The sequence below is a fragment of the Hordeum vulgare genome, chromosome 6H, assembly GCF_904849725.1.
Source record: "Hordeum vulgare subsp. vulgare chromosome 6H, MorexV3_pseudomolecules_assembly, whole genome shotgun sequence".
Classification (NCBI taxonomy): Eukaryota; Viridiplantae; Streptophyta; class Magnoliopsida; order Poales; family Poaceae; genus Hordeum; species Hordeum vulgare.
Genome location: NC_058523.1, coordinates 561,193,893 through 561,208,108, shown reverse-complemented (window position 1 = coordinate 561,208,108; position 14,216 = coordinate 561,193,893). Strand labels below are relative to the sequence as shown.

General features: G+C 42.0%; 1 protein-coding gene and 1 long non-coding RNA gene across 2 annotated transcripts; one reads left to right on the top strand and one right to left on the bottom strand.

Annotated features, from left to right (window-relative positions):
* On the top strand, positions 1-13,880 carry LOC123401151 (callose synthase 3-like). The gene is made up of 42 exons (XM_045094882.1): positions 1-238; positions 941-1,041; positions 1,314-1,438; positions 1,546-1,639; positions 1,806-1,919; positions 2,034-2,150; positions 2,301-2,393; positions 2,492-2,583; positions 2,702-2,828; positions 3,942-4,079; positions 4,152-4,228; positions 4,319-4,418; positions 4,676-4,798; positions 4,911-5,025; positions 5,541-5,875; positions 5,955-6,007; positions 6,089-6,149; positions 6,704-6,785; positions 6,865-6,914; positions 6,996-7,082; positions 7,296-7,421; positions 7,534-7,637; positions 7,722-7,806; positions 7,889-8,049; positions 8,135-8,258; positions 8,339-8,442; positions 8,602-8,737; positions 8,841-8,992; positions 9,164-9,273; positions 9,353-9,478; positions 9,592-9,660; positions 9,748-9,922; positions 10,298-10,460; positions 10,610-10,729; positions 10,809-10,927; positions 11,043-11,126; positions 11,399-11,511; positions 11,599-11,828; positions 11,912-12,709; positions 12,823-12,873; positions 13,004-13,189; positions 13,298-13,880. Exons 1-42 carry the CDS (start codon positions 1-3, stop codon positions 13,550-13,552), a joined length of 5,913 nt encoding a protein of 1,970 aa, XP_044950817.1. The 3' UTR covers positions 13,553-13,880.
* Positions 13,733-13,998, bottom strand: LOC123401152. Its single transcript, XR_006611039.1, has 2 exons — positions 13,862-13,998; positions 13,733-13,807 (listed from the first exon to the last, which is right to left on the bottom strand). It is a non-coding gene; the product is annotated as an uncharacterized LOC123401152 (long non-coding RNA).
* Positions 13,999-14,216: the final 218 nt, after the last annotated feature.

Here is a 14,216-nt window from a genome sequence, read left to right as displayed (position 1 = left end):
ATGGCCTCCTCCTCCGGGAGGCGGCCGACGGGCGCGGGCCCCGGCGGCGGGGAGCCCTCCTCCACCCCTGGCCCGGCGTCCGGCGGCGGCAGGAGGATCCTGCGGACGCAGACGGCGGGGAACCTTGGCGAGTCCATCTTCGACAGCGAGGTGGTCCCCTCCTCGCTGGTGGAGATCGCGCCCATCCTCCGCGTTGCCAACGAGGTCGAAGGAAGCAACCCGCGGGTCGCATACCTATGTAAGCAAGCAAACCACTTTTTGGCACATTCATCCTCCTCGCTGCTTGTTAATTACTGTTACCAAGGAAGGCAGATCTCAACCCTACCCGACTCCTGTTTCTTTCTTAATTGGAGTACCACTCTACTCACTGCTTCTTCTGTATGTATTCTATTCTATTCTATTACTACTCCACTACTAGTGCAAAGTGTATTACTATATTCTTATTATTGCTCAAGTACTAGTGCAGTACAAGAGTGGTGACAGTCCATGGACTCACTCTGTTAATTTATTCGGACATAATTCCTTTTCTAGCAGCACATACAAGAGACTTCTCTTGTCTCACACCCTACCCTCTTGTCCCTTGGGTGCTACCTCGCTTCTAATGCTACTACTAATCCACCTAGTTACTCTCTGCGTCTGTATTCTACTACTAATACTTACTACTCCACTAGTTACTACATGTGCACTGTTGTATTCTAAAATAACTAACTGTCTCAACCTTAGTATAGTACAAAATTCTAGTACTAGAGTTATCTAGTACAAAGTTTAGACACTTATTTTGGGACTGACGGAGTAGTACAATAGCACTACGAGTACCGAGTTTATTAACTCCAACTCAAGTGGGCATAACTCTATAGCTGCATAACAGAGTGCTATCTGTTTCCTTGTTTCACCCACCCACCCACACAATGTACTAATACGTCTCTTGCTGTGATGCTAGGTCGGTTCTACGCCTTCGAAAAGGCCCATCGACTCGACCCCACCTCCAGCGGCCGTGGTGTCCGCCAGTTCAAGACCGCGCTCCTCCAGAGGCTCGAAAGGGTACATGCTTGTGTGCCTACATACGCCTTTCCCGCCTCCCTTGCACCGCATTAAAACTTGCTGCATATTTGATTGCATTCCGTTTCTGCTCCTTCCCGCTAAACTGTGTTCTATTTATAGCTTCCAAATCATTATACCATATTAAGTGCATACAGAGGCTACCGCTGCTAGTCATTTGTTTTACCCCACAGCGAAATTGATTGCATGACACCCAACGTATATGCCATATTAAGTGCTTGACTTCCTTGCCATGCACGCGCTTCCTTCCTCAGGAAAACGACCCCACATTGAAGGGGAGGGTCAAGCAGAGCGATGCCCGTGAAATGCAGAGTTTCTACCAGCACTACTACAAGAAGTACATCCAGGCGCTCCAGAATGCCGCCGATAAGGCTGACCGGTCAGAGCAACCAACCCATCTTCTTTCCTTAATGTGCCTGCCCCGTACGCTGTTGCTGAATCATCTACGGCTTGCCTGACGCCTGCTCTGCTTTTCTGTTTGCTCAGTGCCCAGCTGACGAAGGCGTATCAGACCGCGGCTGTCCTGTTCGAGGTCCTAAAGGCCGTCAATGTCTCACAGAAAATCGAAGTCGATCAGGCGGTAAGTTCTAGCACAAGACATTGCAACCTTTTCTTTTCTTTTGTTTGTTTACACAATGCACCTGTTATGTTTCCTCACAAAAACGAAAACAAACCACCACTAATGTTGTTATCTGGAAAAAAAATAGTGGGTCTCACCTCCCTGCTGTGGCTGTTGATTGTTGCAGATTTTGGAGACGCACAACCAAGTCGAGGAGAAGAAAAAGCTCTATCTTCCTTACAATATCCTCCCGCTCGACCCTGACAGTGCTGCTAACCAGGCTATTATGCGATATCCTGAGGTTCCCATCTATCCTGATTTCCATCCAGAATTCACTACGAGCTTATCATACTCTGGTGAGATGTCGAGATGATTACACTAGGGCTTATGCGCTGCTTCCCATTATTACATGTAGATCCAAGCCTCTTTTCACGCTCTTCGTAACACAAGGGGTCTGCCGTGGCCCAAGGACCATGAAAAGAAGGATGACGCGGATCTTCTTGAGTGGCTTCAGGCACTGTTTGGGTTTCAGGTTATGACAACATGGCTACGGCCTGCCTTTTGTTTTCATATCATATTTCTCGCCAGACTTTTGCTTCCATATCAAACATATTTGTATCGATGGTTTCCTTTGTGAGCTCTGATGCATCAATGCTCTCTAACTCCAACAATCACTCTGCAGAAAGATAACGTGTCCAATCAACGAGAACATCTCATACTCTTGCTTGCCAATGTGCATATAAGGGAGATGTCCAAACCTGACCAACAATCAAAGGTACTGCATTTCCCAACATGCATTCATGTTAGGTGTGCGCACATGGATCCTTGAGTAGTAATGTGACTTACTTGTTTCTTTTCTGGTGAAATTTTCAGTTAGATGACCATGCGCTAGATATAGTAATGAAGAAGCTCTTCAAGAACTACAAAAGATGGTGCAAATACCTTGGGCGCAAAAGCAGCTTATGGTATGATGTTCAATCTCCAGTGGAAGTTAACCATGATTATTTGATTTAATTCAAGCCTGCAATCATAAGCTCTTCACAGTCGCTTGGTCCACTAATTAATTGATCATTATCTTTCTAGGCTGCCGACAATTCAACAAGAAGTACAACAGCGGAAGCTTCTCTACATGGGCCTTTATCTGCTCATATGGGGAGAGGCAGCTAACTTGCGGTTTATGCCAGAGTGTCTTTGCTATATCTATCATCATGTATGGTTAATTCCTTTCTTTGTCAAATTAAACACATGATCTATTTACTGAGCTGGCAAACTGGCTATTAAACTCTTAGTTCAAGGTCGTAATGTGATTTTCTGGTTACAAAAGAAAACAAAGCAAATGATACTATGCTATTTGGGTATGTCTGGATAGTTGCCAAAATATGCCCTACCAGTTTTTATATAGGTGGCCGAAAGTTTCAATTGTTTGGTACCCTAACACTAGTACATTTTTCTTGCCAACATTAGCCAACTCATGGGTAGGCAAAACCATGACCAATATTTTGGTAGGGCAAGCTTGGGCTGAAACCAAACACCCTTTATCTCTTCTGACTTGAACCTTCACAAATCTGGTGGCATCTTCTGAGGAGTCGCATTCTGTTCACTTCCGTTGTCCAGAAAGTATATGTTGGGCATGAGGACTTACCTGCAAAACTTTGAGTTAAAAAGAACAGTCTCTCTTGAATCAGGATGTAGCTTACCTAGAAAGTATGTCAGTACGCCATTGGGTAAAGAGTTTCTCTCTACGTGCATGGCTCTACTGGTTCTCCAGTAGCCAAGACTGTTGAGGTGAAAAGTCTTCGATAATTTGGCTGCATGATGCATGTTCTAAGCACGGCAGCATCAAACAATGTTGTGTACACGATAATTTATGCAAAATATAAGTTCCTACTGAGGTGATCCAGTAAACACCGATCAAGAAAGTTCTAAAATGATCCCTATTTTTGCCTTCCCCCTTTTCCCACCCTCCTAGTATTTTGGACCATTGTAAATGGGCGGAAGGTTTAGGTTAATACATTATATTTCTGTGCCGTACAAGTTTATACTCCCTCCGTCCCAAAATAAGTGTCTCAACTTTGTACTAGCTCTAGTACAAAGTTGTACTAAGCTTGAGACAGTTATTTTGGGACGGAGGGAGTACCATTTATGTTATTTATTGTCCTTTCATACCACTTCATGTTTAGCAATTGTGAAGTTGTGTTCATGGGCATGCCGGGTAAAAAGGGATTGATTGGCTTGGGGCATTGCTGTATCTCTAGGCCATATCTCTTGCGGTGAGATGATTATTGGCAAGTGATGGTCGTGTTTTGTTGTTGATCCGCTGCAGATGGCTTTTGAATTGTATGGCATGTTGGCTGGAAATGTGAGCCCAACAACTGGTGAAAATGTTGAACCAGCCTATGGTGGTGCCGAAGAAGCCTTCCTGAAGAAAGTTGTGACCCCAATTTACAAGATCATAGAGATGGTATATTTCTTTATTTCCATTCTTGTGTTTTAATTCCAAGCACAATTAACTTATGCCCCTTGGGATTTTTAGGAAGCTGAAAGGAGCAAGACCATAAAATCAAAACACTCACATTGGAGAAATTATGATGATCTCAATGAGTACTTCTGGTAAGTACACCATAATTTGTTATCTTCCTTTGTAATTTCCCCAGCCAGTTTTGGAGGACACCCATGCAATTAATTTTACATTGCTTACAGGTCAAGAGATTGTTTTCGATTAGGATGGCCTATGAGAGCTGATGCTGATTTTTTCAAGACCCCAAATTTTGTTCTCAATACTCGTGATCAGGCGAATGGAGTAAGTTCATTTTGATATGAATGTACTTGCATTACCTTCATGCAAATGAGCTTAGTACTATCTAGATGCTAGCATCTCAGAGTAAGAAAGTTGGTAGCAATCAGGTACCTGGCTTAATCTTCAAATAAACCATTCAGTAGTACTGTTTAACAAAATTAAATGTATTCAACTGTCTGATAGTAAAAAGAAATGCTATTTTTTTGCAGTTTAAGTCTTCATACAGTCTCTTTTGATATTGATATTTTTTTCTGCTACAGGAAAACAGACCAACTGGTAATGACCATTGGATGGGAAAAGTCAACTTTGTTGAAATACGGTCATTTTGGCACATCTTCCGTAGCTTTGACAGGATGTGGAGCTTCTTAATTTTATCCTTACAGGTTATTTGTGATTTCCCACCTTCGTGTTGCTCTTCTTCTCTTGACTGCACTTTTGGATGTTTTCTGTTTACCTGAGATGAACCTTATTATGTTGGTTTTCTTGTTCACTCAGGCCATGGTTATAGTTGCTTGGAATGGCGGCACACCAGGTGACATCTTTGATGCAGGGGTGTTCAAACAAGTTTTGAGCATATTTATAACTGCTGCAGTAATGAAAATGGGCCAAGGTATGTTGGCAATACCCCCCCCCCCTCCCTCCCTTCCTATCCTAATATTATGGTATGCACATTAGTCTTTTTTTTTTCTTACTTGCCTTTGTTGTGTCCACATCCCATTTATTATCAGCATGGTTACACATGATATTGATTTTGACAGTTTAAATGGCTGTCGTCTCCCAGTTTACTTGATTTTACTCGACGTTTAGTTTTCCTGAGCATAATATTCTTAGCATGAAACCAGAGGAGCATGGTGGTTGTCGGTTTGGTACAAAAATTGGAACACCGAACATTGCTACCATTGGTTAGATTTCATAAATATATTTTAATGCAGCAATTATGGGCATTGTGTTGAGCTGTACCAAAGCTCGATGAAAATACTTGTGTAATTTGATTGACTCGTTCGTTTTATTTTTCTGAACATATTATTCTAAGCATGAAACTGTATAAGCATGTTGGTTGTTCTTTCTGTACACACTAGGCAATGTTTATCAATGGTTAGGTTTACTAAATATATTTTTATGCAGCAATTCTGGACATTGTCTTGAGCTGGAAAGCAAGAAAAAGCATGTCTCTTGCTGTTAAACTCCGGTACATCTTGAAATTACTATCAGGAGCTGCATGGGTTGTAATTTTACCCGTAACTTACGCATACACCTCAGACAATCCTACTGGACTCAATAGAACAATCAAAAGCTGGTTTGGTGACGGCCGGAACCAGCCATCATTATACATCTTGGCTGTTGTGGTATATTTGTCACCAAATATGCTGGCGGCTACGTTATTCATTTTTCCTGTCCTGAGGAGGTTTCTTGAGAAGTCAAATCTTAAAGTTGTAGCCCTCATAATGTGGTGGTCACAGGTAATTTTGCTTTGGCAGTTTTATTCAAGTTGTTGATTCTTGGTACCCTGTTTATACTAAGATGTAAAACATTGTACAGCCTCGCTTATTCGTTGGCAGAGGAATGCATGAAGGCGCGTTCTCCCTTTTCAAGTACGTTTGCCCGTCAAGTGTTTGTCATTCTTTATGAATTACCATTGCGCGTGCTCTTTCTGAGCATTGTTGTTCTTCTAGGTATACAATGTTCTGGGTCGTTCTTTTGGCCACAAAATTGGTAGTGAGCTTCTACGTGGAGGTATTATTCTTAACTGATTTCACTACCATTTTGCTAGACATGAAATCTGAGTATATTTCTGCATTCTTAGTGGAATATGTGAGATGTTTGGGCAACTTCATAGCCCTAAGGTTTATATTATAGTACTGACAATTAAAGGAGATCACCATAACTTAGATTTAACTTGCTAGAGTGCCACACATATATCTGAAAGCGGAAATTGCAATGCAGGTGAACTTGACACATTTAAATCTCCATAAGTAACGTACCTAGGTCAAAACTATGCATGTCCAAGAGCAACGCGACTTAAATAAATAAGTGAATGAATGTTAAGGTCCTGGTATTTCCAGAGGTGGTTCAACTCTATATATGTTGTATAATTTTGCATCAAACTATTGCTAGCCATTTCAACGGAAGTTTTGTCCCATTAATGTCTTGAGTGCTAGTAGTAGAAACCTACAACGTTCCCCACTACTCTACTCATAAGTACACTTCTGCTGGTAAAAGGTTATCCGTTATCGAGTGAAATCATAATTTGGTTTGGTTGCTCATCTTGTCATATGCCCGACCTGCAGATCAGGCCACTCGTGCAACCAACAAAAGATATAATGAAGGTCCCAATAACAACATTTCAGTGGCACGAGTTCTTCCCACATGGTCGGTCTCTCTCTGTCTCTCTCTCTCGCTCTAACCTGGTTGAGCCCGAACATATTCTTATTTTTGGTTTTATCTGCAGCAAAGAACAACATCGGTGTTGTTATTGCACTTTGGGCTCCTATCATTCTTGTACGCCTTCTGTCCTCTTCCTTGTGTAGAACAGAAGAAGTTGTTGATCCGATTTTGACTTGACTTGGTTTAATGGTTCAGGTCTATTTCATGGATACCCAAATATGGTATGCAATTTTCTCAACATTAGTTGGTGGTATCTATGGGGCATGTCGTCGTCTTGGTGAGGTTAGTAAAGCCGACCAATATTTTATTTAGCTATTCTGTTTAGGTCTGGGTCAGTACATGAAATTGTTCTTTAATTAAACACTTTCAAAACTTCCAATTTTTTGTGAACCTTGCTTATTACTCAATATTTCTGGATGATTGTACTCCTCTGAAATTTTTGTACAAGGGAATAAAGTAACTTACAGAGTATACTGTGTGGTTTCACTAAATCAGATACGGACCTTAGGAATGTTAAGATCTCGCTTCGAATCTTTGCCAAAGGCTTTCAACGATCACTTGATTCCAAATGACTCAAAGAGGAGAGGATTCCGCTCCGCTTTCTCCAGTAAACCTTCTAAGGTGGGGATTTCTTGATTCTCACATCTTATCTGAGGCCACATTAGGTGTGGATCCCTGCTATGATAGAGCATCTATGTATTTTCTTTTATCTAACCCGCTTAAGTTACTTTAGAAACCTGAGGATGGAAAAGAAGAAGACAAAATAGCTGCAAGATTTGCTCAGATATGGAATCTAATTATTACAAGCTTCCGCCAGGAAGACTTGATAGATAACAGGTGTGGTATCTGACATCTATTCTTACATATTAACCGTCTTTCTTTTGCTTCCTGCTGATCTGTTGTTTGTTGCGTTTCGGTCAGGGAGAAGGACTTGCTACTTGTTCCATACTGCAAGGATCGTGAAATGGATATGATCCAATGGCCACCATTCCTGCTTGCTAGCAAGGTACATATTCTCATGTAACTCGTGCTTGTTGTTTTGGTGGAATGAGGCGTTGTTTCATTTGATTTTATTAACTGCATTTCAGATTCCAATAGCATTGGATATGGCAGCAGACAGTGGAGGAAAAGACCGTGATCTAAAGAAAAGGATGGATTCAGATCCATATTTTACTTATGCCATCAAGGAATGCTATGCTTCATTTAAAAACATAATATATGCTTTAGTGGTTGGTCCACGGGAGCGAGAGTATGTTCTACATTCTCACTTCTTTAAAAGTACCAAGTCTTGATTGTTTTTATTCTGAACACACTTCATGATGTATATATTTCAGTGTCATCCAAAAGATTTTTAAAGTGGTGGATGATCTCGTAGCAGAGGACTTTCTGATAAAGGAACTGCACATGAGTAACTTACCTACCCTGAGCAAGAAGTTCATCGAGCTGCTTGAGATACTGGTATTGAATTAGTCATCATGGCATGGATGGGTCATGTTGAATGTGCATACCACCTAATTCTTCTTATTCTTTCCATGCAGCAAAAGAATAACAGAGAAGATCGAGGTCAGGTCATCATTTTGTTCCAGGATATGCTCGAGGTGGTTACAAGGGATATAATGGAAGAACAACTACAACCCATTGGGTGAGAGATCCTAATTATCATTGTACTCTAGAAACTAGCAGAATGGTCTTTTCCCATAGAGAGAGTACCGGGTGTTGCACAGGCACCAGATGATCGCGTTTGCTTTAGATTATTGGCGTTGTCTTTCCTTACTTATATGTGTTGCTATCTCTTGATCAGGCTACTGGAAACGGTACATGGTGGAAATAACAGAAAACACGAAGGGATTACACCACTTGATCAACAAGAACAGGAACAGTTGTTCACTAAAGCTATTGAATTTCCTGTGAAGGCATCAGATGCCTGGAAGGAAAAGGTTATATCTCAGATTTATTTTTTCTTTTTTGTTTGTTTCAAGTATATTTATATTTGAAATAGAGATAAGCTTCTAAGATTGGTGCTGTTGTTCTTGGCTTCAGATAAAAAGGCTTCACCTTCTGCTCACAGTGAAGGAATCTGCTATGGATGTTCCTACAAACCTGGATGCTAGAAGGAGGATATCTTTCTTTGCTAATTCTCTTTTTATGGACATGCCAAAAGCTCCAAAAGTGCGCAATATGCTGCCCTTCTCGTAAGTTTTTCTTCTCTCTAGATTTTATTTATGATATATTCTATTCTATGCTTGAATCATCGTGTAGCTTCCTTGTGTATTTTACGGGTAAACAATCATCATTCGCTCCATGGAGTTTTGCTTCTTTGCCTTCATATAATGAACAGTTGGCTTGTTGCTTGTGTACTGCAGTGTCTTGACTCCCTATTACAAAGAAGACGTCCTTTTCTCTTCACATGCACTAGAGGAAGAGAACGAGGATGGGGTTTCTATCCTTTTTTACCTGCAAAAAATCTATCCAGGTACATCCCATCCATGAGTCGACATGTCCTAGTAACTCCACTCCCTGGACACCAAACTCATGTTTGCCTCTCCTTGCAGATGAATGGAAAAATTTCCTTGAAAGGGTGGACTGCAAGAACGAAGAGGAACTCCGTGAGACTGAACAAACGGAAGATGAGCTTCGCCTTTGGGCATCATACAGGGGGCAAACTTTGACGAGGACTGGTATCCCCCTTTGCCTCTTCTGTCATAGGCACTGTACTTTTCCGAAAAAAAAACATATTGGTATCGTGTTTGGTATTTTTTTTCCCTTTAGTAATGCTTGCTCAATCTTACAGTAAGAGGGATGATGTACTACCGACAAGCTTTGGTGCTTCAGTCTTGTCTTGATATGGCCAGAGAGGATGGTATTTCTATGTGACCGAGACTGTTTCCTGATTGTGATTCGGAATGCAGTATGATCATGCATTAACTAAGTTGCCTGTTCTCCTCAGATCTTATGGAAGGCTTCAGGGCTGCAGATATACTATCTGAGGAATCACAATTATTGACTCAGTGCAAGGCTGTAGCTGACATGAAGTTTACATACGTTGTATCATGCCAGTCATATGGTATCCAGAAACGTTCTGGTGATCATCATGCACAGGATATTCTTAGACTGATGACAACGTAAGTCTTTATTCAAGAATAAAGTTCTATAGTGGGTGTCACGTCACAACCAGAATATATCTCCTTGCAAACTGTTACACAGAAAAATGGATTATGATCTGTAGTTTAACCGTAGAAAGTTGTGTTAGGTCATGGGATTATCTTAGCCTCTTAGGATACAACTATACTACTACATTTGGCAGTTTATATATTTTTGCCGATCTTCCATGGGTGTGTACACAAGATAGTTTTTCAGCCGTTGTATCAATTCACTGGGTTCTTATCTAGTTTGGACATACTGCCTTTGTTCTCATGACATGACATTAAATATTTTGCACCGTTACTTTGTCTGTTTTGATCATTGCAATATATTGAAAAGGAATGTTTGTTTGTCAGTTATCCATCACTTCGGGTTGCCTATATTGATGAAGTCGAGGAGACAAGCAAAGAGGGGGAGGCAAGCAAAGATAGGAGCAAGAAGATAGAGAAGGTTTACTACTCAGCATTGGTGAAGGCGGCAGTAACTAAGCCTGATGATCCTGGTCAGAAACTCGATCAGGTACTGTGAAATGGTTTTAATTTAGTGTTGATTATATCTGATATCTAATTCTATAAATATGTTTTTAGCCATTAGTTGCCTGCATTTTGCGATCTCACCGGTGCCGATTTGATATGAACTTACTTACCTTGTGACATTTTGTTGTGTAGGACATATACAGGATAAAACTTCCAGGCAATGCAATGTTGGGTGAAGGGAAACCAGAAAATCAGAACCATGCGATAATTTTTACTCGAGGTGAAGGCCTACAAACCATAGACATGAATCAGGTATGCGCCATTTGTGCTTCTTCTTGTGCTGCTAGCTAGGATTTTTGGGCCATTTAGTTATGTCGTGATGTCATGACAGGAACATTATATGGAGGAAACATTGAAAATGAGAAACCTGCTGCAAGAGTTTACGAAGAAACATGATGGTGTGAGGTATCCAACAATACTTGGTGTAAGAGAACATATATTCACTGGCAGGTATATGTCGTTTCTGACTGCCTCTTCACCCTTAAATTTGTGATTAACGCGTGGCTTCGTCATACATTGTTGCTATTTGTTTGGATAAATTACTCTGCTATGATTACTTTTGCAGTGTTTCTTCGCTTGCGTGGTTCATGTCAAACCAAGAGACAAGTTTTGTGACTATTGGACAGCGTGTACTTGCCAATCCTTTAAGGTAAATCATCTTGACTGATCACAATGTAGTTTATCTCAATTTAATTACTCACTATCTATATGTTTCTTTCTACAACTTGTCTTTCATTCTGCAAGTAACAAGTTAATGTTGATTATTTCAATTTAGTACTCCTTTTTTGTTCATTTGGTTGAGTTGTCTTCTTGGTTTTGTTTCTTCCTGTTAGTGTTACTCTATTCATTTGGTTAGTATTTCCAAAGAAATTTAAAGAATGTCTGTTTATGATTTCTTTTCCTGGACATTCTCACGTGCAGGGTTCGATTTCATTATGGACATCCTGATATCTTTGATCGACTCTTCCATCTCACAAGGGGTGGTGTAAGCAAAGCATCTAAGATTATCAATCTTAGTGAGGACATATTTGCTGGTATGCATGCGGTCAACTCGTTCCTCCTATTATTGTGTGCGATTCTTGGAAAATGTTATTCTAATACCACCCGTCCCTTTGTGACAGGATTCAATTCAACACTGCGTGAAGGAAACGTTACACATCATGAATACATGCAAGTTGGCAAGGGAAGAGATGTTGGTCTCAATCAGATTTCACTATTTGAGGCGAAGATAGCATATGGTAACGGCGAACAGACTCTGAGCCGTGACATCTACCGACTTGGCCATCGTTTTGATTTCTTCAGAATGTTGTCCTGCTACTATACTACCATTGGCTTTTACTTCAGCACAATGGTACTATCTCTGCCCCGGACTTCCCTATTTTCTATGTTGGTTGGTTAACCCTAACCTCTGTAGCTTTTCTGTTTTCTTTCCAGATTACGGTATGGACCGTGTATGTATTCCTCTATGGGCGTTTGTATCTCGTCCTCAGTGGCCTCGATGAAGGACTAGCCACAGGAAGAAGGTTTATACACAACAACCCTCTCCAAGTCGCTCTTGCCTCACAGTCGTTTGTGCAGCTTGGCTTCTTGATGGCACTCCCTATGATGATGGAGATTGGTCTGGAGAGAGGGTTCAGGACCGCATTGAGCGACTTTGTGCTGATGCAGCTTCAGTTAGCATCCGTCTTCTTCACATTCTCCCTCGGAACCAAGACTCACTACTACGGAAAGACGCTGCTACATGGAGGAGCTGAGTATAGAGCTACTGGACGTGGATTCGTGGTGTTCCATGCCAAGTTCGCCGAGAACTATCGGCTGTACTCGCGGAGCCATTTCGTCAAGGGCATCGAGTTGATGATCTTGCTTATCGTGTTTGAGATCTTCGGGCAGTCGTACCGAGGAGCCATCGCGTACATCTTCATAACCTTCTCCATGTGGTTCATGGTCGTTACCTGGCTCTTTGCGCCGTTCCTGTTCAACCCTTCTGGGTTCGAGTGGCAGAAGATTGTGGATGACTGGACTGACTGGAACAAGTGGATCAGCAACCGCGGGGGTATCGGTGTTTCGCCGGAGAAAAGTTGGGAGTCATGGTGGGAGAAAGAGCACGAGCCCCTGAAATACTCCGGGAAGCGTGGCACCGTTCTTGAGATAGTGCTTGCCGTGCGCTTCTTCATCTACCAGTATGGGCTCGTTTACCATCTCAACATAACCAAACACACCAAGAGCGTCCTGGTAATTTATTTGCTCGATCTTTTATATCCTGATGATGCCTATCTACCTATCTATCGACTTAATTATGTTTGTGTTAGTAAGCCTATCAACTAATGAATGCTCTTTAATTCCAGGTTTATTGCTTGTCATGGGTTGTCATCTTCTTCATATTGCTGGTGATGAAGGTGAGCACTAACTAGTGGCCTGGCCATTTTACCCGTGTCTTTTTAGTAGATTGCTACAACCGACATTAGGGCATTCTCTCGCGCCAACAACATAGTTGTTGACTGGCTCTGTTTATATGCACGCACACAGGCTGTGTCGGTCGGTCGGCGGAAATTCAGCGCGGAGTTCCAGCTCGTGTTCCGGCTGCTCAAGGGGCTGATCTTCATCGTGTTCATCTCCACCATCGTGATCCTTATCGTGATCCCCCACATGACGATCCAGGACATATTCGTCTGCATCCTTGCCTTCATGCCAACGGGATGGGGCCTGCTCCTCGTAATTTTCTTGCCTGTGCTCCTTGCTGTATCCATCCATCTATCCTGCTACAAGGTGATGATTCAATCGGACCTTCTAACAAATGCATGGTACTTCGCTCGGTTGCAGGTGGCTCAGGCACTGAAGCCGGCGATCATGAGGGTGGGGCTGTGGGGGTCGATCCGGGCTCTAGCTCGTGGGTACGAGATCATCATGGGGCTGCTGCTCTTCACCCCGATCGCGTTCCTGGCGTGGTTCCCGTTCGTGTCTGAGTTCCAGACTCGGATGCTCTTCAACCAGGCCTTCAGCCGTGGTCTGCAGATCTCGAGGATCCTGGGTGGGCACAAGAAGGACCGGGCGGCGCGGAGCAAGGACGATAGGTAGATGGATAGATTGCCGTCGTAGCTAGTAGTAAGGTAGATAGACGATTGTAGGCATGCTGGATGGCTGTAGCGGTTGTGGCTTGTCAGTAGTATGTATGTATGTATTCCAGGCTGCAAATTGCATTGGCAATGTAGTAGTAGTGCACAAGATAATCATATGGATGCATGGTCTGGTTTGTAGTAGTAGTAGTGTATGCTTAACTTATCTGATATTGGTGATTGTGACTTATAACTTGTGTACTTTATTAATTATAACCTATCTGATATTGGTGATTGTGACTTATAACTTGTGTACTTTATTAATTATAACCTGTGGTATGCTTACCTGATGTGATATTGGTATAACTTGTGTGGTTTCTCCATGTAAAAAAGAAGAAGATTGTGTATTCTTTTGGCTAGTGTCTTCCTCTATAAGTAGGTTATACTCCCTCCGTCCTAAAATAAGTCTTTAACTTTATACTAATTTTAGCATAATGTTGTATTAAAGTGGAGACACTTGTTTTAGGATCGAGGGATTTTAGAACAGCCTATATACATATTCATTTAATTGGGCTAAAAATTAAAATGTCAGCACAATTAACACCCCTTGAGCCCATCGAGCGCTTGACCCCTAGTCGCTGTCCTCCCAGTCCCATGCGCAGTCGCGACCTAGTTTTGCCGTTCCT

Coding starts and splice junctions, on each gene's coding strand:
- LOC123401151 (XM_045094882.1), top strand. CDS start 1: ATGGCCTCCTCCTCCGGGAGGCGGCCGACGGGCGCGGGCCCCGGCGGC. Junction 4,419..4,675: donor CTCGTGATCAGGCGAATGGA/GTAAGTTCATTT, acceptor TTTCTGCTACAG/GAAAACAGACCAACTGGTAA. Junction 4,799..4,910: donor TCTTAATTTTATCCTTACAG/GTTATTTGTGAT, acceptor TTGTTCACTCAG/GCCATGGTTATAGTTGCTTG.